At 35.1% G+C, this 22,576-nt stretch overlaps 1 protein-coding gene across 3 annotated transcripts in view; it reads right to left on the bottom strand.

Annotated features, from left to right (window-relative positions):
* TTC21B (tetratricopeptide repeat domain 21B) overlaps positions 1–22,576 on the bottom strand; it is a 74,848-nt gene that overhangs the window by 24,152 nt on the left and 28,120 nt on the right. For all 3 annotated transcript variants that reach the window (XM_039470121.2, XM_074399559.1, XM_074399558.1), the window contains 9 exons: positions 19,824–19,981; positions 18,127–18,351; positions 16,365–16,603; positions 14,697–14,769; positions 13,651–13,761; positions 12,461–12,599; positions 9,115–9,221; positions 2,480–2,668; positions 533–643 (listed from right to left, as the gene is read on the bottom strand). In XM_039470121.2, the coding sequence (XP_039326055.1) occupies positions 533–643; positions 2,480–2,668; positions 9,115–9,221; positions 12,461–12,599; positions 13,651–13,761; positions 14,697–14,769; positions 16,365–16,603; positions 18,127–18,351; positions 19,824–19,981 (1,352 nt within the window). The remainder of the gene's footprint in view (positions 1–532; positions 644–2,479; positions 2,669–9,114; positions 9,222–12,460; positions 12,600–13,650; positions 13,762–14,696; positions 14,770–16,364; positions 16,604–18,126; positions 18,352–19,823; positions 19,982–22,576) is intronic.

Here is a 22,576-nt window from a genome sequence, read left to right as displayed (position 1 = left end):
TAACTGCAATAACTTTGAATAAACCTCACAAAATGTCATCCATGCAGCTGTTTGCAAAAGTGACAAATATTTTAGTCCACGTAAAAATAAAAACAAATCAAAATTCTCATCAAAACAGACCATCTTAGACTGATACATGAAGTTTTTTTTCCCCCTATAACCGCAAAAATTCCACCCAAACTCTTAAATTCGTCCAGCATTCCTAAGTAAGTACTTAAAAGTTAGTTCTTAGCAAATTATAGTGTTACCATGTGAACTCCACCTAACCAAGCATCCCCTTAGGCATAAATAAAAATTAAATAGACCGAAAAGGGCATGTAAAAGCCTGATATAGGTTTGTTATCTTTCTTATAAATAAAATCCTAATGATTCTGGGTCTTTATTGGTAAAATACACTAATGTTAGAAAAATGTGATTTCTTCTAAAACCCAGCATGAGCCATGCCTCATCCTCTAGTAGTAGTTCTGCAGGGTAAAATTTAAAATTTATAAAACACAACTGCTTTTACTGTACTGAAGTTCCTTGGACTGACCGTGGTGGCAGCTTCATTATCCTGGTCACTCTGAAGCAGCACAGCACACTGCCGCAGGCAGGCATCAGGGTCATCTTGTGCCAGGTATAATCGTGCCAGTTCCAGCATAATCTGTAGAGCAAAAGACTAGACTTGTCAGATACTGCATAGAATTAAAAGTGAATGAGGAAAATATGTGGATACAGATTAAACTTTAGTTGACCACAAGTCACTGCAATAAAAATGTTAAGTGTAATAGACAAAACACACACACACACAAACACACACTCTATAGGTATGCCCATCTGTATTTTCTCTTACACTAGAAAAAAAAACAAAACAAAACAGAAAAACAGGTAGCAACTCACTTCAAAAGTAGAGAAGACATAATGCCTTGTGAACAGAACACTGGTCTTAAAACTAGGAGATGGGATTCTAGTCCCAGCTCCTCCAGGATGGGGCCAAGTCAGGTCCTTTCTCTCTCTCTTAATCTGCCTTCTCATTTGTAAAATAAAAAGCTTCAAGCAGATAATCTCTAAGGTATGCCTAAGATTTAAAAGTAGGATTCCAACCCCTTTAGCAACCATTGAAAAAGGTATCTGTTTGGTCATGCCTTGCTAAAGTTTGTTTGTACCCTTTATCTGAAAAAATTATATTAATAAAAATGTTCAAACGAGCCATTAAATTCTAGAGTATAGTTGCCTTTTGTATAACATCACTTACTTAAGTGTTCAGCCATTACTTATTTTCAAAAATTAATCATTTTTCCAGATCTTCTCAGATCTTGACAGAGTAAAAACATTTTAGTTTTAACATAGCCAGTCATGCATGTAAGGGCACTACACCAAAATGATCTTTACATTTATTCTCCCACTGTGCCATATGAGGTCGTAGATTCAGTCTCGCCATTTTTGCATCCTAACGCTAAACATCAATTGAAATACAGAGTGTACAACAGCTGTTTAGTACAAGGAACTGAATTGGCTAAATGCAGGTATTTGTGATTGAGAAATTATTTTATTTTACAATTATTTATTTTGATAAATTAATTTGAAAATTATTTAAATTATTTTGATAATCAAAAACATAAATATTAAAACAATTTTTCGGGTTGCTTATATTACCTGTTCCATTACAATTGTTAAACTCTAATGTCCTTTTTTGCTTTTCTTTTTTATTTTTGAGACAAGGTCTTGCTTTGTTACCCAGGCTGTAGTATAGTGGCAACATCATGTTTCACTGCAGCCTTGACCTTCCGGGCTCAGGTGATCCTCCCATCTCAGCCCTGTGAGGAGCTGGAACTACAGGTGCATGGCACCATGCCTGGTTATTTTTTGTATTTTTTAGTAGAGTGCGGTTTTGCCATGCTGCCTCAGCTGGTCTTGAACTTCTGGACTCAAGTGATCTGCCTGCCTTGTCCTCTCAAAGTGCTGGGATTACAGGCATGAGCCTCTGCATCCAGCCTTAAACTCTAATATTCTTAAAGTAAGCATCATGTAAGATTTTGAAAGTTTTAGAGGAATAATAATCTTTTAACTTGCATTTTTGTTACATTTCTTTTAAAACCTTTTTATTTTTTAATTTAATTTTATTTTTTGAGATGGAATCTCTTTCTGTTGCCCAGACTGAAGTGCAGTGGCACAATCTTAGCTCACTGCAACCTCCACCTCCCGGGTTCAAGCGATTCTCCTGCCTCAGCCTCCTGAGTAGTGGGATTACAGGCACCCACCACCATGCCCAGCTAATTTTTGTATTTTTAGTAAAGATGGGGCTTCACCGTGTTGGTCAGGCTGGTCTCAAACTCCTCAGGATCCACCCACCTCAGCCTCCCAAAGTGCTGGGATTACAGGCATGAGCCACCATACTCAGCCTAACACTTCTTATTAAATAAACTGGTAAATTTTACATCTGAGAAAATCAGAGGACATCTGGAATAAAAGGTGCTTAAAATTTTATAAAGGTACTGACCTTATTATCTGTTTCACAATGAACCAGGGCCTCTCTATAAAACTTAATTGCTTTTTCATAGTCTCGCTGAACAACAGAATGTTTTGCAATCTCTGCACAAATTTCAGCTGCTAAACGTTTCTGTGCAGGAACTGCATCTGGCTGTTCCATCTGAACACGTTTTAGTACCCGAGCTTGTAATTCTCGAGCCTAGAAAAAAAATAAGGATAAAGGGAATTTAAAAAAAAAAAAAAAAAAAGAATAAAGAAAGGAAATTAAATTCTCCGTAACTCACACACAGTATAATTTTACAGATTTATTTAAACATTATGAACCCTTGATCTAATAAAGCCTGATCCAAGGAAAATGTCTTATTGAGCATGTACTTGTTTGCAAATGAGCCAGCATGCATATATCTTTCCAACAAAACACTATGAAATTACTGAGCCTTTTCCCACTGTTACAAGTATGTATACAGGAAGTTCACTAAGGAAGAAATACAACCGTGAAACAAGTAAGAGGAGGTAGGGCCTTCCTCAGGCTAAGAATGTAAAGTAGTTTGTCAAATTGGAGGAATATCACCCTTTCTACCCATCCATCTGATGACTGGAACACTGAGATCTTCCTTTAATAAACGGTAAAAACTCCCATGTTTTAGGCCTTCAGGAATAAAATTTATGTTTGAGCTATGCATAATCATTTGCTAATGAATGCATTCCTTTAACAAATAGTAAATGCACACCATGTGCCATATATTATACTACACACAGGGTGTCCTTCTGGGGACCCCTGTCAAAATGATAGCTAACAATTGCTTTGAAACAGGCTTTGTTTTGTTTTCTCAAACCAGAGGTTTAGAGAGTCATACAGCATTCCTTTGCAAATGAAAGAAAAATATGAGTGTTTACAGCATGTGGTTAAGATTAATAATGTTTCATGAAATTTTTGTTTTGGTTATATTAATATGTATTTATATAAGTATGTCAATATATGTACATTTGTGTGTTTTGGGTTATACATATGCATACATCTGTTCATGTTCTTACTTAGATATATACATATACACATACTCATGCATGTAGCTTCTAGTAAAAAACCTGAAAACAATTGGTTTAGGCAGGATGATCTTGTCTTGCAGGAAGGTATCCTTGCATCCCTGAATTACTGCACCTCTACGCATCAAGATGTCCTCCTTTGACATTACTTAGCCATCAAGAAAGTAGAAAGCAGGGAAAGACCCAGGGGCCCATCCCCAGCACCTCAGGGGTAAGGGTACTATGCCAAGGACACAAGTTTTCAGATAGTGGCCTCCTAGCACTTTGTTAGGGATGTCCCATCATTATGGCCATATACTGCTTTACATCCTGAACTCTAGATTGCAAGTGTGGGAAGGAAAGTAAAAACAAAAGAGAAAGAGAAACAAATATTGGCAACAGAGGCCCCTGGCAAACTGCCCCCAGAGGACAGTTGTCCCTTTTCCAGTAAGGTAAGTGGAAAATACTGTTGCAATGGGAGTACATAATAGAAAACCTAACTCAGTCTTGGAGGTCAGGTGAGAATTAAAGAATTGCCAGTACCAGCCAGGAGTGGTGGCTCGCACCTGTAATCCCAGTACTTTGGGAGGCCAAGGCAGGCAGATCATGAGGTTAGGAGTTCAAGACCAGTCTTGCCAACATAGTGAAACTGCGTCTCTACTAAAAATACAAAAAATTAGCTGGGTGTGATGATGTGCACCTGTAATCCCAGCTCCTCGGGAGGCTGAGGTAGGATAATTGCATGAACCCAGGAGGCAGAGGTTGCACTGAGCCGAGATCGTGCCACTGCACTTCAGCCTGGGTGATAAAGCAAGACTCCATCTCAAAAAAAAAAAAAAAAAAATGGCTAGGAGTTACACCCCAATAAGTTGGAGAGAAAGAAATAGGATCAAAAGATGGAATGGCTCATAGGCATTAAGAAGTACATGTGGGCCGGGTGCGGTGGCTCACGCCTCTAATCCCAGCACTTTGGGAGGCCGAGGCGGGTGGATCACGAGGTCAAGAGATCGAGACCATTCTGGTCAACATGGTGAAACCCCGTCTCTACTAAAAATACAAAAAATTAGCTGGGCATGGTGGCACGTGCCTGTAATCCCAGCTACTCAGGAGGCTGAGGCGGGAGAATTGCTTGAACCCAGGAGGCGGAGGTTGCGGTGAGTCGAGATCGCGCCATTGCACTCCAGCCTGGGTAATAAGAGCGAAACTCCGTCTCAAAAAAAAAAAAAAAAAAGAAGTACATGTGAAGGAAAGAGAATAAGGGATATATTGCTTGATCAAATAATTAGAAGAAAAATGGCTGGAAAGATATAGAGAATATATAACAGGTAAGCCTGTAAAATAATCCACATTTTATCCTAGAGGCCATGGGAAGCTACCGTACCATGTTTGTAAGAACTGGCCTGACAGGATCAGGTTTATCTTTGGAAACCGTCACCCTGACGTCACTGTGAAGAACTGACTAGAGAAAAATAAGACCTAGAGGAGGATGAATCAGTCAGGAGGCTACTGCAGGAATAAGCAAGAAACAACGATGGAGCGGGCTCTACGATGACAGAGGGGGCTACTGAAATGCGGAGTTGTTGGAAAAGTCTGAAATGTTTAGAAAGCAAAATTCATAAGACTTGGGATTTCCCTGAATTTACCATTTCTGTCACTGCCAAAAACATTCAGCAACTTTGCAGAAGTTACATAATGTGGAGAACTAAGGTCAATAAATGGTTGCTGAATAAATGAACATAAAATATCAAAAACTTTGATTCCATTTGTAAGTTCCTGTTTGAATTGCATCTTAAGATTTGTCTCTTTGTCATTAAAAACATGCAGCATGTTATCATTGGGAAGAACGTTACAGTTCTTTAAACCTTATTAAAAATGAATAATCCCTGTGCTATAACATATAAACTTAAAACTGATTACAGTTTGGGGTGCTGGTATTGTCTAGCCATGGCATGCTGTTTTTTGGTGTTGCTTCATATATCTGCTTTTATAACACAGGGGTTCATGCAACCATGGTGACCGGGATTCATGATACTCATAAAAGAGTGAAGTAAGCTAAATTTATTTCTAAAATGTTTTAAAAGTCTACATTTACCAAAGATTACACTTTCCTTGTAGCTACTGGTAGCTAACCTAGGGCTGGGTGCAATTCTCTATCATGTGATTCAGAAAATAAAGGCTAAAAGGTACCAACAATTAAGGATAAGACATTCATATTGTTTAAGATTACATATTTTAATGATATCAAAAACTTAGATGGATATCACAGAAATCTAATAATCCAAGCTCAGTTCATTCACAACTAGAACAAAAAAATTTGGGAACATTCTACTGAAACTTCTGTGAGCACACACACACATGCACATGTGCACACATACATACACACACACACACACACAGACAAACACACACACACACACACCTGTCAGTTAAATCTCAAAACCAAAACACTATAAATTATTTGCAGAATGCGCAAGTCTTCTGGGTAGATGAAAATCAAGTGACTAGTACAGTATCCTGGAAAGCACAAAGGGTTAGGACTGAGACATCTGAATTCCACTTCAAACTCTTCTAGTAACCAACTGTATAATCTTGAACAAATACTCTTTATGGGAAAACGAACATAGTCATATATAAACTATTTGCTTACCTCAGAGCCCTGTTGCTTCCAACATATCACAGGAGCTCACAGACACAGAATAAACAGAATGAGATAAAAATAATGAAGGTCTTTTTTAAAGAATAGAAAGTATTAAGAAGGCAAGTGATGATTAAGATGCAAATACCATTTCATTTTTCTATCTAGAAACTAGACAACTGCAAAACAAACCAATATTATAGATCTTATCTGGGGAACACTGAGTGTCTCCAGGGAACTTGGAAAGTGAGATTATCCCTCTCAGAATTAAGCTGTAAAATCATCACATAATGAATAAGGCAGACAGGCAAAATTGCTTAAATGAGATGGAGAACCTCAAATATTTCTTTAAAAATCTTCCACTGTCTGATACTGAAATAAAATATATCACATTGCGCTCCCTATAGACAAAGTTTCAAGCTACTAATTTAAAATGCAGGACAACAATAATGGAAAAGGCAAAGGTAGAGTAGAATTTGAATAAGAAGACAACACTGAAAAACAATAAAAGGAGGTTTAAATAACACAATAATAAGGCGAAATGGAATAAGAATAATGCAACTAATTCAGATAAAAGTCAAGAAAATTAAAAAATAAAATATATGGCAAATATAAATCTAAACAATTTATAATCATATTAAATGTTAACAAAATATAATAGATTAAGATTGTCAGAGAAAACAACATGCTGACAATCATCAACACAAGGACATGGAAAACTGAAAGTACAAGAATGCAGGATATATATCATGCAAATACTAAAAGGAAGTTGGAGCTAGCTATATTAATAGAAGACAAAGGAGATTTTAAAGCAAGAAGCATTACTAGAAATGCAGAAGGCCATTTTATTATTATAAAGAACTTAATCACCAGGAAGATATTGCCATTCCAAATCTGGATCATTCAATAATGAATCCTCTAAATAAATGAAGGAAAAATACACAGAATTAAATGGAAAAAGAGCAACACACAATAACACTGAAATACTTTAATATTCCTCTCCTAATAGCAAATTACACAAATAGACCAAAACCAAGCAAACAAATAAATAACAGCCAAACCCTAAGAACAAGGAAGATGCAGAAAAATCAATCAACAAATCTGACCTAATTAACATATAGTTGAACTAAGTACTTATTAGGTTGGTGCAAGAGTAATTGTGGTTAAAGTAATGCAAGAAACGCATTTTTCAAGTCCACATGGAACGTTTACCAAGATTATAATGTAGGGTATAAAGCAAGCTTCAACAAATTTCAAAGAACGAAATCATTCAAAGTATGTCTTGGCACAGTGGAAGTGTGCTAGAAATCGGAATCAGAAAGATAGCAAGCAAATCAGAACTCCTTAAAAATTGAATACTACACTTTTAAATAACCCATGGGTCAAAGAAGCAATCAAAGTGAAGATGATGAAATGTTTTACACTAAATAATAATAACCTTGTGGAATGCTAATAAACCAGTGTCGAGAGAGAAAAATTTATTGCTTCAAAAGAATAAAAAAAGAAGAAAAGCTTGAAATCCATTACCTAACATACCATTTCAAGAGACTAAAAAATAAAATAGTAAACCAAACCCAAAGAAAGTAGAAGAAATTAATTATGAGGTATAAACATTTAATGAAGCCAGAAAAGGAAAAAGTTGACTCTTTGGAAATATTAGTAAGATAATAAACCCCTAGCATAATTGATTATTAAAGAAGAAAAATAAAATTACTAATATCAGGTTTATGAAAAAGGACCTTTTTCACTACATTTATAGCATTCAAAAGTAAAGATACAATTAATAAGTTTATGTTAATAAATTTAGCAATAAACTACTTAAAAAATCTAAATTGATATAAGAATCAATTTGAAAATGATCAGTCTGAAATCTATTAAAGATGTTGAATCCATAGATAAAAACCTTCCTTCAAAGAAGTCTCAAGGTCTGCAACCCTGAATTGTTCCAAACATTAAAGAATTAGCAGCTGTGCGTGATGGCTCATGCCTGTAATCCCAGCACTTTGGGAGGCCAATAGGGATGGATCACTAGAGGTCAGGAGTTCGAGACCAGCCTGACCAACATGGTGAAACTCAGTCTCTGCTAAAAATACTAAAAATCCAAAAATTAGCTGGGCATGGTGGTGGGTGCCTGTAATCTCAGCTGCTTGGGAGGCTGAGGCAAAAGAATCACTTGAACCTGGCAGGCAGAGATTGCAGTGAGCTGAGACTGTACCACTGCACTACAGCCTGGGAGGCAAGAGTGAAACACCATCTCAAAAAACAAAAAGAAAAAATAAATAAATTAGCATCAACTTGTTGAACACAGACGTAGAAATCCTGAACAAAATATTATAAAACATCTTTAAATTCCAGTAATATCTTTTTAAAAATTATATCAAAGTGACATTTATTTCAGGGATATAAGGGTGGGCTAACATTTGAAAATAAATCAATTAAATATATGTTTAAAAAGAAAAATAAGAGAAAAGACATATGAGCATCTTGATAGATGCAGAGAGTACATTTGATAATACTTAAGTCACTTATAAAGAAGTTGTTAGAAACCAGAAACTGAAACATCATTAAAAAAAAAAAAAAAAATCAGTCACTTGGGAACACATCTAAGGAAATCTGTGTAAAACTTCTATGTTGAGAACCACTAAATATTAAGAGAAAAAAAAATCTAAATAAATGGAGGGAGAAAGCACTAAGTAAGTTCAAATCTTGATTATGACGCTAGTCATATGACTTCACACAAGTTATTTAACCAAGTCTCCTCAGCTATAAAACAAGATTAAAAAACACCAACCTTTCCTAATTGTTATAATAGTAGTAATAATATATTTAAACTGTATAATCCATAAGTATTCAACATGTATTTCGATTTTGACATATTTTCTGTAGCTGTTTGGCCAAAAGAGATTGCTTTCCTCTTATACATGGTGTTATTTCCTTCTGCATCCATCTCCTACCTCATGACCACACTCACAAACAAATGCGTTTACCTGTTGTAATGCCGTGATTGCATCACCAGGTCTTTCCATTTTACTATAAACTTTTGCTAGAAGAACTTGACAACGTCCATCCTCCATGAGAGCTGACAGTTCATTTACTATGAAAGAATGGAATGTAACAAAAAAAAATTATTCGTCTTAAATAAATGTTTACATTTTCCTAGAATTTTAAAAACTGGTCTCCTGAAAAAAAAAATGGTTTTGAAAAATAGTGAATAAAGTTAAAAATTTCTCAGTGAACTGAAGAATGGCCAAAAAAAAAAAAAAAAAAAATTTAGGATAAAAACTAGCTGACTGAAAAGTTAAAGAACTGGTTAACAACTAGAGGCTTTTCTTAGACATACATAAATAATAATTAAACACCACAGTAATTTCCATTTTTATTCTTAAGTGTATAAAAAATTTGTTTACCAAAGTCATTAAAAGAAGAGTAGGTGCTATATGCAATTAAGATAACTGCTCTTTTAACAATCATAGATACTTAATAAGCAATAAAGTATAGTTACTGAGAGCACTGACTTTGATGTTAAAGAGTATGGTTTCAAATCTAGGCTTTACCACTTACTAGACATTTAATCTTGAGCAAGGTACTTAACCATTCTATATTTCCCTTTCATCTGTAAAATAGGAAAAACACTAGTACCTACCTCACAGGGTGGATGTAAGATTTTAAAAGCTAGTAAGTTACTAAATAAGTTAAAATATGCAAAGTAATGAAAACAAACTCTGGTACATGGTTAAGTACTATTTAATTATTTGGTTAATGCTGAATATTTTGTTCTAAGAACAATAAAAGACCCTAGATAACTAACAAAAATGTTTCCTCTACCATTTGTCAAGTGCATAGTTCATGACACATGATGCCGTTTTACCAACTAGGTAGACCTGGACATATCAATAAAACTGAGTCTCAGATTGCTAATTTTCAAATGGGTATGATCATATTTGCCTCAAAGATTAATATGAGTCCTGATGAAATAATGTATGAAATGTATCTGAAGGCCTCTAAATGTGTCATGGGTATGCTTGGCAAATATTAAATGAAAGCATTTATATTACATAAATATAATATACCCACTGTAAATAAAACATATGATACTTGAATCTCTCTCCGCCTACAAACGTTCCAAAATGTATATCCATATTTTGGCCTTTCGAGTGTTTCAAAAGAAGATCTGACAAATCCATGCATATATTTTTATGGAAGTAGTAACACTTCATACAATAAATACATTTATAATTAGGAGACTTTAAGCACCAATTTCATCAAAGCTAAACTGAAAGACCATTTTGAAAATATCAGAAAACTTACCAAGGGCTTCTCTCATCATGTGTTCAAATGTATTTTAAAGCTACACTAAACATGGTGTTGGCAAAAGAAAAGAAACATAATGGAATAAAACAAAGACTCCTATAATCAGAGTAATGTATATAAAGGAGTTTATTATAAAATAAAGGAGGCAGTTCCAGAAATGGCACAAAAATAAAATTGGCTATCCATTTTGGAAACTATATAGCAAAACTTGTATGTGGAGTAAAGTACATGGATTAAACTTCTAAATATAAAAATTAAAACAACATAAATGCCAAAAATATATGGAAATAATTTTATAATGTTAGGATTAGGGAAAGTCTTTCAGAATGACAAGAAATTCAGAAGCCTAAAAAAAGACATGACAAGCAGATATAATATATGATCATTAAATATTCTACTTGATCAAAAATACAATAAACAAATCTGATAAAGAAAAGGCAGCCTGGGAGGAAATATCTATAATATGAGTATCAGGTAAAGGATTAAAGACAAAGAATACAAATTAAAAATTCTTAGAAGAAAATAAGATCTATAAACAAAATAATACCTAACTTTATCACTCATCAAAGAAATGCAAATTAAAATAAGTTTACTTTTCATGACTAACACTACATAATGTCAGGAAGTTTTTAGTCTTAAGAACAATGGAGCAAGAGTTAATTCCAGGAAGTATAGAGAGGTATATGTATATATATACATAAGGATTTTATCTCAGTATTGCTTCCAACTATTCCAAATCTCAATGTCTATTCCAACAGGTGACTCATCACATCAATTATGATTATAAACATACAGTGGGCTACTCTACGTATGCTAAAAAATAAAGAAAAGCTATATTTCTATCAAGGAAAGATGTTATTAAGTGAAAAATGCATACTGCTGAATATAATTGTATTATAATCCATTTAGACAGAAAAAAGTGGTAGGTATAATAATTGTGTATACATGAGAGAGACAAAGATGGTGGCAGGGAAACTGATTATCATGATATACAAGCTGTTAAATATCGTTTTCTCTGGATAGTGGGAGAGGACATAACTTTTATTCACTGCTGTAATCTTTAAATTCTGGCAATGGGCAATCACTAGATTTTATTTAAAATCAAAGTTCCTTAAAGAGTAAATTTTTACAAACTTGTATGAAGGTAATTTGATGGTATCCAAACAAATTTTATAATGCACAAAATCTTCAACTCGGCATTCTATTCTAAGAAATACATGCAAATCTACACTAAGGAATGATACAATGATATTCATTGTAACATGGATTATAATATCAAAACAAAGGAATGCAAATTAAACACTCAATAATTTCCAGAAAATTAACTAATTTATTGGCGTTATGGAACACTGTGATGCCTGTAGATAGAATAATATGAATAAAAATTCCTAGAGTAAAATAAGATATATAAACAAAATAATACCTAACCTTATCCCTCATCAAAGAAATGCAAATTAAATGCATGATATGCTAACATCAAACTATCTCAGACATGTTGTATGTGGAAAAATTTGCAGAACAAAAAAAGTAACACAGTTTTACAAAGGAAAATCACATTACACTTACATATATACACATATATAGACTATATAAAATTACAAATTACTAGGGAGATAATTTGAGAACAAGGCAAATGGAATTCATAGAAGAAACAGTGACTTACGCATTATATTCTTTTATAGTGCTAGAATTTGAAAAAAGAAATGTGCTACTTTTTTAAAAAGTAAAGACTGCAAAAATGTTAATGTGTTTAAATATGAGGTAGTTGCAATTTAAAGATAACATATTATTTTGGAAAGTAAGCTATAGTAATATAACACACTCAACTGTTTCATAAATCTGCTGCTATTTTAAAATGCCACATTTTAGTAGAGTAGCATTCCGATACATGAAAAAATATGCATGTATTTATATAACTAACCGCATATAAAATATTGAGGATACAAATATATATTTATGCATTATAAAAATAAAATGGATCAGTCTTATCAAACATTTTTCAAACTAGAAAGACTTTCATACCAGGTTCATGAGCCAGAGCTTGTTGAAGAACTTTTTCTGCTTTGTCATACCATTTCAATTTTAGTAAGAGCTCAGCCAGATCATAGCAAAGATAATTCTTCTGTCCACTTTTCAGAGCAGCTTCATAGTAACTGATAGCCTAAATGAAATCCATTTCATTTAAGGGAACAAGGTAATGAGAATGGGGTTCAAGCACAGCTACTGTACACATTATAGACTTAAAGCATAGGTATAACTAGAAATAACGAGGAAGAACTGTAGGCATATACCTGCCTGTCAGTTAAGTATGCCATTCTTCTCAGACACTAGATCAACACAACTAACACTTCTTTTTTTTTTTTTTTTTTTTGAGTCAAAGAAGTCTCACTCTGTGGCCCAGCTGGAGTGCAGTAGTGCAATCTCGGCTCACTGCAACCTCCACCTCCCAAGTTCAAGCAATCTGCTTCAGACTCCCAAGTAGCTGGGATTACAGGTACTTGCCACCACGCCCAGCTAATTTTTTTGTATTTTTAGTAGAGATGGGGTTTCACCATGTTGGCCAGGCTGGTTTCAAACTCCTGAACTCAAGTGATTCACCCGTACTGGCCTCCCAAAGAGTTAGGATTATAGGCGTGAGCCACTGCACCTGGCTAACAACTAACGTTTCTTGCAATAAGTAGCTAAAGAATGGTATTTGGCAGAGATTTTTTTTACAGGTTTTATGAGGCCAGTGAACCTTATCAAAGACATACATTTTGCTAACTCTTGTACATATGGTCAACAATTACCAGGAATAGGGTAAGAATATAACAGTTAAAGAAAAATCTGTTTTCCCTGCTGGAAAAAAAATAAACTCAAAGCACACAGCTTGCAAAAACTGATGCAACAGAAAGAACATTTATCATATGTTTTGTCACATAACAAAAGAGATGTAAGAATAGCAACTTTATGGTAACTGATCTGGTAGCAAGCATTTTAGATACAAGATGAAGCCTGAAGTAAGCTCTAGGGTCCAAAGAATCACTACAAAATGAAGCAATGAAGAATCTGAGATACTGAGAAAGCCTTTAAAACAAAGAAATCCCAGTTCGTAAATACAGATTTGGAGTTTACAACCATTAAAGATGCAAATGGTGCCTGCTGAAGCTTCTCGAGAACAGGGTATGATAAATTTGATGCAAAAGACATATTTCAAAATATAAAGAACTTACCATTGAGTAGTTGTGAGTTTTGATAAGTGCTTTCCCCATTTTGCTTGCCAGTGTTCCATCTTTTGGGTTCTGATTTAATGCTTGCTCATATGCTACTATGGCTTCTTCAGGCTAATATTGCCAGACACAAAAAATAAGCAATAGAAAGTAAGCATAACTGGATCCAATTAAAGGGCAACATTTCTATAATTAAGCTCTACATTTGGAATATTACATAAGATTAAGTGTATACTGAAGCATAGGAAGTTTAACAATTTCAAAAAGGTGATAAATAGAGTAGGTATAGATAGGTATAATTTATTAGTATAATTCTACTCATATTAATTGTGTTCTTGTCTATATAAATAACAATACGTGAACTAAGAGACACCATTTGACTTTTCATTCCCAGAAGTCATTACAACAGCCAATTATAGAGCACTGGAGGATTGGTTCCCTTTGAAGAAAACACCACCTTAGTCTGTAGCTCCTTTTATCCTTCTGTATAAAGAAGAATACTCCCAACATACTTTTGGTGTCATTTTTTTTTTTTTTTTTTTTTTTTTTTTGGCAGAGTCTCTTTTACCCAGACTAGAGTGCAATGGTGTGATCTTAGCTCATTATAGCCTCCACATCCCAGGTTCAAGCAATTCTCCTGCCTCAGCCTTCCAAGTAGCTGGGATTACAGGCACCTGCCACCACACCCGGCTAATTTTTGTATTTTCAGTGGAGATAGGGTTTTGCCATGTTGGCCAAGCTAGTCTCAAACTCCTAACCTCAGGTGACCCACCCACTTCAGCCTCCAGAAGTGCTGGGATTATAGGTGTGAGCCACCGCCCCCAGCCTCATCTCTATTTCAAATAACAATACTGCTGAATAACTGGATCTCAACTTTAAAAAAAAAATCAATTTTTAAAAATTGTAACAGATATCTCCCTCTTTTATTGTGATGACTGGATCTTCAAATATTAAACATTATTTTTAAAAAAAACTCCTTTTAATAGAAAGTTCTACTCATCACAAATAATTTTTTAAAAATTGAAGTTCAGTAACATCAGAAGTTTTACCTCTAGAATATTCATGTATGCATCACCAAGGAGAAGAAAAGACCGAGGGTTGGGCATTCTTTCAGCAATTTCTCTGGAAATCAGACCAACTCTACTTAGTATACTGAATACAGGTATCTTTTTCCAAAAATAAAATGAAATAAAAATGAGCTTGCTTATTTCGGTTAGCCAGTAGCCTTCCGAGTATCTCTGCATATCTTACAGAATAATATTATTAAAATCTCTTGCATAACCACACCCAAATTGTTTATGCTAGATCAGTTATTTCTGTCATTGAATCTTCTATTTTCTGAAATGCAGGTAACTGAATATAGGCAGATAGTAAATATCTTAAGTTTTCCTTATCTGGACCTAGACATTTTGCTCTCTTTAATTTTGAAATGATGTGGGAGTGAAGTTATCAAAAAAATGATGGGGGAATACAATTCTACTGTCCTCCTATGCATCTTGAGCTCTGATACTCACGGCACAAATTATATGCTGAAATGAATTACCTGAAAAAAATACAAAGTCTTCTATTTCAGTATTTGTTGCTTACACTTGATCTGAAAACGTGGACTACTAAAGGTCAAATTTCCAAAAGTATTGAAATAACAATGTAGTGCTGAGTCTTTAACATACACTATTTCACCTAATTGGTCCAAAAACTGAGAATTAGTATCCCAATTTTACAGATGATGTGAAGATTTGCAGGTGGTGTGCCATATCTTCCTGAAACAAAACCTATGCTTTAAACTACCACATTATAGTACATCAAAAATAAATCAACCTATTTGAATTATTTTCCTGTCATTAGAGATGACAGTGATGATCTTTTGGAAATACCTTAGAAAATACAATCTAGGAACTCCAGTCCATCCGTCTAAACACGAGGCACTGCTCAGTTTCTCTGAATCACTCAGAACTTAAAAGAATCTCAGCAGCTTTTTGACTTTGATATAATATAGATGAACCAATACTGAATTACTTCATCAACAGTTTACTATGCTCTCAAGAACTAAAAACATTAATCTTCTCTTATATAGAGTGTATGCTTCTATGTTTACCTTTCTGTTTGGGGAGAAGAGTAAGAGCAATCTCTCTCTCTCTCTCTCTCTCTCTCTCTCTCTCTCTCTCTGTGTGTGTGTGTGTGTGTGTGTGTGTGTATGTGTGTGAGCGTTGTGTATTCCAGTAACTCATAAGGGCACCAGTGTGACATACTTTTAAGGTCATGCTCTTTCACCAAGAAATGTCTGTAATCCACAGCTTAGCATGCTACATACTAAAGTAACTTTTTTGGTTTTTTGCTACAATTACTATATTGAGTAATAAATATGCCTGCTGCTTATCCCCTGGATGACTGTTAGATTACATGACGCTCTTAAATTCTTAGAATACAGATTACTCTTTCCCTTCTCAAACACAAAGATCTAGGGTCTAAAAATAATATTTGATAGAGAGCTGAGAAACTACAGTAAGCCAGTTTGAAGGAATCATAATTATGTTTTAGGGAGAGCAAATAACTTGGTTAGAGTGACTGTGGTTGGTGGTAGAAGGAATCAAGACCACATTAAGAAAAAGATCTATAAAGTATCTGTAAAGCAGTTGACAGAAAGTTAAAAAAAAAAAAAAGAATTAATTTGAATGGCTAAAAGTGTCAAAATTTAATGGGTTGAGACAATTATTTACCTATAACAAGTGATATATAACATTTTATCTTTTCTGTGCTTCAGATAAATATCTGCCATTTTTTCTCTGGCCTCTATAAAATAAGGCTGTTCGGCTGTAACATTTCGAAGGATGCTTAAAGCCCGCTCAGTATCTCCTTGGGCCAGAGCCAGGTCTGCATTAGCAATGGTAACACGCACTTCTTCAGATGTTCCAGAAAATTCATGGATGGCATCTTGTAAAACTTTTGCTGCCTCATGCTGTAAAGATGAAATTAAAATATCATTCTTCCAAAACAGTGAACAAATAACACTAGAAAAGGAGATTTTCTAATAACACAGAATGAATAAATGCTAGTACAGGTTATGACCTTTATGAAATAAATTGTTGGAATTTTCCTGAAAACTATAAAAATTTAAAACTAAACCCATGACCAAAATCAGATGAGGCTATAAATACTGGTTAGCTAGATAAATGTTTTCACAACTAGAACAGCAGTAGCTGCTACACAGGGTCACTGCTACTACAATTTAATGAACACTTACTTAGCCCCCTGCACTGTATAATGAATAGCTGTACACAGTGGCTCTTCATTAAGTGGCAGATTATTTTATTCCCTCCACCATAACAACATTGTTGTTATACTTTAGGTGAATCTACCTCATTTCCAAATGTGTACCTTGATGAATCTAAAATGTCATTTAAGATTCATCTCAACTTTAGAGATTATAAGAATTTCAGAAATGTTAAAATGTAAAAAAAAAAAATGTACTCAGAATCAACTCTATAGGGTATAATTGGTCTTGTTTGTTAAATGTACTTTAAGTTAATTAGTAAAATAGAAATTCTCTCAGGTCTGTAATACCAGCTCTTGGTAGGCTGAGGTGGGTGGACCGCTTAAACCCAGGAGTTTGAGACCATCCTGCATCACATAGAGAGACCCTCTATAAAATATTTTAAAAACTAGCTGGGCATGGCCCAGCTACTTGAGAGACTGAGGTGGGAAAATCCCCTAGGCCCAGGAGTTTGAGGTTGCAGTGAGCTATGACTGTACCACTGCACTCCAGACAAAGACACAGAGTGAGACCTTATTGCTAAAAAATCCAATAAATAAATGGAAATTCTTTGTGATTTGGCAAATATTTAGAAATACACCCTTCTTAATTTTCATTAAAATATGAAAAATAAGTGATTAGCAAATGTTTCAACCTAACACAACTAATATAAATGACTTAAAGTTCCTCATTTTCTACAAGGTTTTAATTCTCCCAGAATTACTTTCTATCTAATCTGTATATATTATTATTTTTAAAATATCTTAATAATATTCCTATGAGTTTACCAAGGTTTATTTATCAAGTATTTATTTTGTTTCCTCAACTACTAGAATTTCAGGCTGGTACTTTCTTCTAATTTCAGTAGTTCTGGAGTGTGCATGAATGTGTGTTTGTGTCTATGTGTGCAGATCCTTTTAGGGATTCATAGAATTATAACTGCATTACATTATTACTTTCATGGTAACCAAGAGAGTTGTACATCATATCATATGTTCCACTGTAGCCAACATGAGCACACTGATACTTAGGGCCACCTAGGAGCAAATTATGCTTAACTCTCAGGGGCTTACAGGAAGTACATATTTTACTGCAAGGTAATGAAAAATAAATTTTTCTAAAGTTTATCACTTGGTCAAGTGAATATATTTTGCTTTTCATTTGCTACTAATATATATGTTAGAATAAGAAAGTTCTGATCTGAGCCCTTGAATTAAAACTGGACCTACCTGCTCTCCATTTAAGCGGTGAACTTCTATCAGTTCAAGAAAGATCGATAAACGATGGCTTGTATCAACTTGAGTTTTTCTGTCTTTTGATTTTGTGGAAGCTCCAATTCTTTTCATTCCTGGTAAACTCATTGCCATATGGAGTGTTTTAATTGCATCTGCTATTTCTCCCATTTTCTTCTGTGACTGAGCTTTTATCAAATGATATAAAGGATATTCTCTTACCTGAAAAATAATATTTAATAATGTTTCCTTGGAGTGCCTACAATATCAACACATAATTTACAATCCATCAAACATTAAAATAATGAGATCACTGAGAACAGCCCATCTTTGCATGCATGAGGTCCATCTCTGTCCTCTTATTAACACTCTGATAATTTATCACATTAAATGGGATTCCGGAAAATTGCTTCTCCCTGCATCCTCTGAGATGACAGAGGTTGATTATGTATTTCCGCTATGACAGAAGAGAAAGTGCAAACAAGGTTTGTAAGGCTAGCAAATACATTCTAAGAAATTATTCGAATTTTCGGGAAAGGATTTTCTTTATCTGGCATTTCTAGGACTGATAAAATTATTAGATTTCTAGAAACAGAGGTTTTCCCCTTTATTTTTTTTTTAATTTTAAGAGCTTTGGGACATTTTCATCAAACACTGACTTCCCCCTTTGACACTCCTCTTAAATATGTAGTGCTGAAACTGTCATCCTTACACTGGCTCTTGACAGTATATACAGAAAACAAAAGAATGGTAAAATCAGTTGGGAAAAATAAGTCAAAGGGAAGATGACGACTCAGAATGAGGTCATGTGGCACCTATAATCCTCCTGATGCTGAGATTCTCACCCTTAGGCAGCCTGAACATTTGCCTACAGAGTTTCATGTGAGACTCACCCTTATGCTCCTTCCTCAGAGATTTCTGACTCAGTAGAGGTGGGGCACTAGCACTGGGGCTCTGACTTACTACCAGTCTTGAAAACCACTATCCTAAGAAGCAGTGAAATTTTCTGCAAATCTTAATTTGAATTCTCTAATTCAATGAAGGGTTCTTCCATAACAGGGGTCATGACCCTGTGAGGCAAAGCAAAAGCTTGAGGAGTTCCTCCATGACTCGAGGTAGTTAAGGAAGCAACTGAACCTAGGATCCTCCCTGATGTTGATGGGATACTGGATGTAACACATAACATCTTGGATAGAAATGTACTGTGTTTACATCCTCAAAACACAGTTACTCTCAAAATCATGAGATGTTCTTTCACAATGAATCCAAAAAGAAGTTATTAAAAACTAAGGTCCAAGAAAGAAACAGACAACATAATGATTGTCTTTACGCATAAAAATATAACATAATGATCTATTGTTTATCATCATTTTTATGTACCTTCATTATTGCATTTAATTCTCATCGTAACATCAAAGTGTTAGTAAATGAGTTTTATAGAAAAGAAAACTGAGGTTCAGAGAGAAGTTAAAGACCAGACATTAACCTTAGGATTTTTGTCACCAAGTCCGCATAGTTTTTTAGCCATACCTCAGTTACCTCAATTTTTCCTACTACTGCTTGTGAGTTCAATTTTTTGTCCTTTAAAAATGCAACTGTCAGCAAAATGCTACAGGCTAAAACACAAAACTTTTGGATATGTAAGCTTTCAAGGAGGATGATATGTCTTACCCACTTCAATCTGGAATACTTACCTTAAAATCATAGCTCAGACAAAGTTCAAGAGACTGAGAACACAATTTGATTTTTTCTTGAGACAAGTAAACCTGAGCTAGCAGCAGATGAGCATCGGCATAAGAGGGATTGTGTTCTAAGCAATGCTGAAGGTTATTAAAAGCTGCTTCAATATCACCTAATAAAAAAAAAATCCACTGTTATAATTCAAATGATTAAGAAAAGGAGATCTGAGAGGGAGGCGGGAGAAGAGCATTTAGTTTACGGATAGTCCTAGTGTGTAAAGTTCCCTGTTCATAGGCTATGGTTTAATTCCACCTGCCTCAGTTAGCATCCTTCTAGTCCGAATGAATGAATACACCTGCAAGTCAGGCCAGTCTTTGATCTTAACGAGCAAGCCAGGGAAAGCAGGAAAGGATGAGAGCCAAGCACTGGTGTTACTGAGAGGCCAATAAATAAACCTTTATTTACCTTGTCAACAAAAAGGTTTTATTTATAATTTCATTAAAATAAATTATGTAGAACAAAGACATTTAAATAGCTAGAATTTTATAGTGTCACTTACATTAACAAAGAGTATATTAGTCTAGTAATCATTCTTGGCCAAAAATTCTGTTACTACTATACATAAAATAACAAAAAAGGCCTAAGTAGATACTTCAGAGATTCAGAAATATGAGTTATAGATTTAAAATGACTTTAAATACCAAATGAAATAATGCCAGTTATATATCTGGGAGTCTTAAAATAAAAGAAAATAATCAAGATTAAAGTGACAGGGATCAAGAAATTGATCTTGGGCTGATAGATGTAGTAGGAACAGGCTCTTCAGAAGAAAACAGTGCATTGATTCTAAGTCTTAGAATTTTCTCATGATGTAACCCACATTGATCTGAACTTAATCACCTCATAAACTGGCCTTAAAAAGGTGTAAGTAGGCTAACTCCCCATTCAACCTTGCTAGGAGAATGGGGGAAGAAGAGATCCTAAATGATTTTCTGTTCAATTATGCCCTTCAACCTCACCTGGCACATCAGTCAACAAAATAAGGCTCAACTTACTGGTAATAGAAATGCACTGATATTGAAAATGTTCTTCTCAGAGACAGAGGACTAATAAAAAAAAAAAAAAAACTGGCTGAGATGGCACAATGACTTACTAAACATAGCATCAAAGTTTGGCAATCAACCATCAAGCATAATTAACAATGTTAGATTCTTCATTTATTGTGCTACAATCCAACACTCAAAACTATGCAGGTATATAAAAAAAAAAAAAGAAAGAAAAGTTAGGCATAATAAATTCATGGGAAAATTCTTTTAGGAAGGAGAAAGATTAAGGCAATAACTTGAAGAAAGAGGTTGCACTAACAGGAGAAAGTGCATAGAGAGTTAGGGTTTGCAACTAAGAAACTGAAGCTGTATGAGTAACAAAAAGGAGAATCTGTTTCTTTTAAGGGTAGGGGATGGACATATAGGGTAGCATCAGAAGGTTACTAAATATTTAAAAACGAGAAGTGGCTCATTACTGTTGAGGAAAATAGGCAACATCACCAGAGATTAACATGTACATCATATTCTAAGAGCAGTCCAATTTCCCTTGGATGAAACTGAAAGACATTTCAGTCCTGTGTATTTGTCTTTGTCAGAGTTCTGTGTAACAAAGCATTTGGCTTGTGTTTGTCTGGGGTTCCTGGAGGGAGCCTCCAACTCCTTTCCCTCCTGTTAAGAATATCTGTGTTATTCATTATGGGCCCTGATAGTTTACCCTAATGAGAAGACTCATGGTGCACTCCTAGACAGTTTATGCTAAAGATGTAACTTGGAATGGGGATTGGCTGTGCCAGAAAGATCCACCGTGTGATTAGAGGGCTGGGGTTTAGAGCCACACTGTCAGTCTGCGGGGTGCTGGAGATTGAATTCAATCACGTGGCTGATGATTTAATCCAGGCATCCCCAAACTTTTTACACAGGGGGCCAGTTCACTGTCCCTCAGACCGTTGGAGGGCCGCCACATACTGTGCTCCTCTCACTGACCACCAATGAAAGAGGTGCCCCTTCCTGAAGTGCGGCAGGGGGCTGGATAAATGGCCTCAGGGGGCCGCATGCCGCAGGCCGTAGTTTGGGGACGCCTGATTTAATCCATGCCTACATAATGAAATCCCAATAAAAGCTATGGACACCAACCTTGGTGAGCTTCCCTGGTTGCTAATACTGATTGTCACACACTGACATGTCAGGAAGGTGACGTCTCCTAACTGTCTAGGGAGAGGACAACAGAAGCTTTACATCTGAGAGCCTATCAGACCTCATGCTGTGCATCTCTCCCTGCTGCTGATCTGGGTTAGCATCTTGTTGCTATAAGAAAACCATCATTTCAAATCTAGTGTTTTGAGTTCTGTGATTCATTCTAGCAAATTACTGAAACTGAGGGGCCCCTAAATTTGCAGCCAGCTAGTCAAAAGCACAGGAGGCTCTAGGAATGCCCAAATCTGTGGCTAGTATCTGAAGTGAGGGCAGTTTTATGGAGGACTGCACCCTTAACCTGCAATGTTTCGGGTAACTCCAGCTATTTGGTGTCAAAAGTCATTGCAGTTGGCAATTTAGCAAGACTACTACTTAGACATATGCTAGCAACAGCAGCATTTCACACGAGTTAAGGTTGCTCTTCCTTTTTTTTTTTTTTTTTTTTTTTTGGTTATTAGAAATTTTCTTATTTTTCATTTCAATGGGTTTTTGGGGAAGAGGTAGTGTTTGCTTACATGAATGTTCTT

Source organism: Saimiri boliviensis, chromosome 5 (assembly GCF_048565385.1).
Source record: "Saimiri boliviensis isolate mSaiBol1 chromosome 5, mSaiBol1.pri, whole genome shotgun sequence".
In the NCBI taxonomy this organism is placed as follows: Eukaryota; Metazoa; Chordata; class Mammalia; order Primates; family Cebidae; genus Saimiri; species Saimiri boliviensis.
Note: the sequence above shows the minus strand (reverse complement) of the source record. Positions and strands in the feature narration are given on the sequence as shown.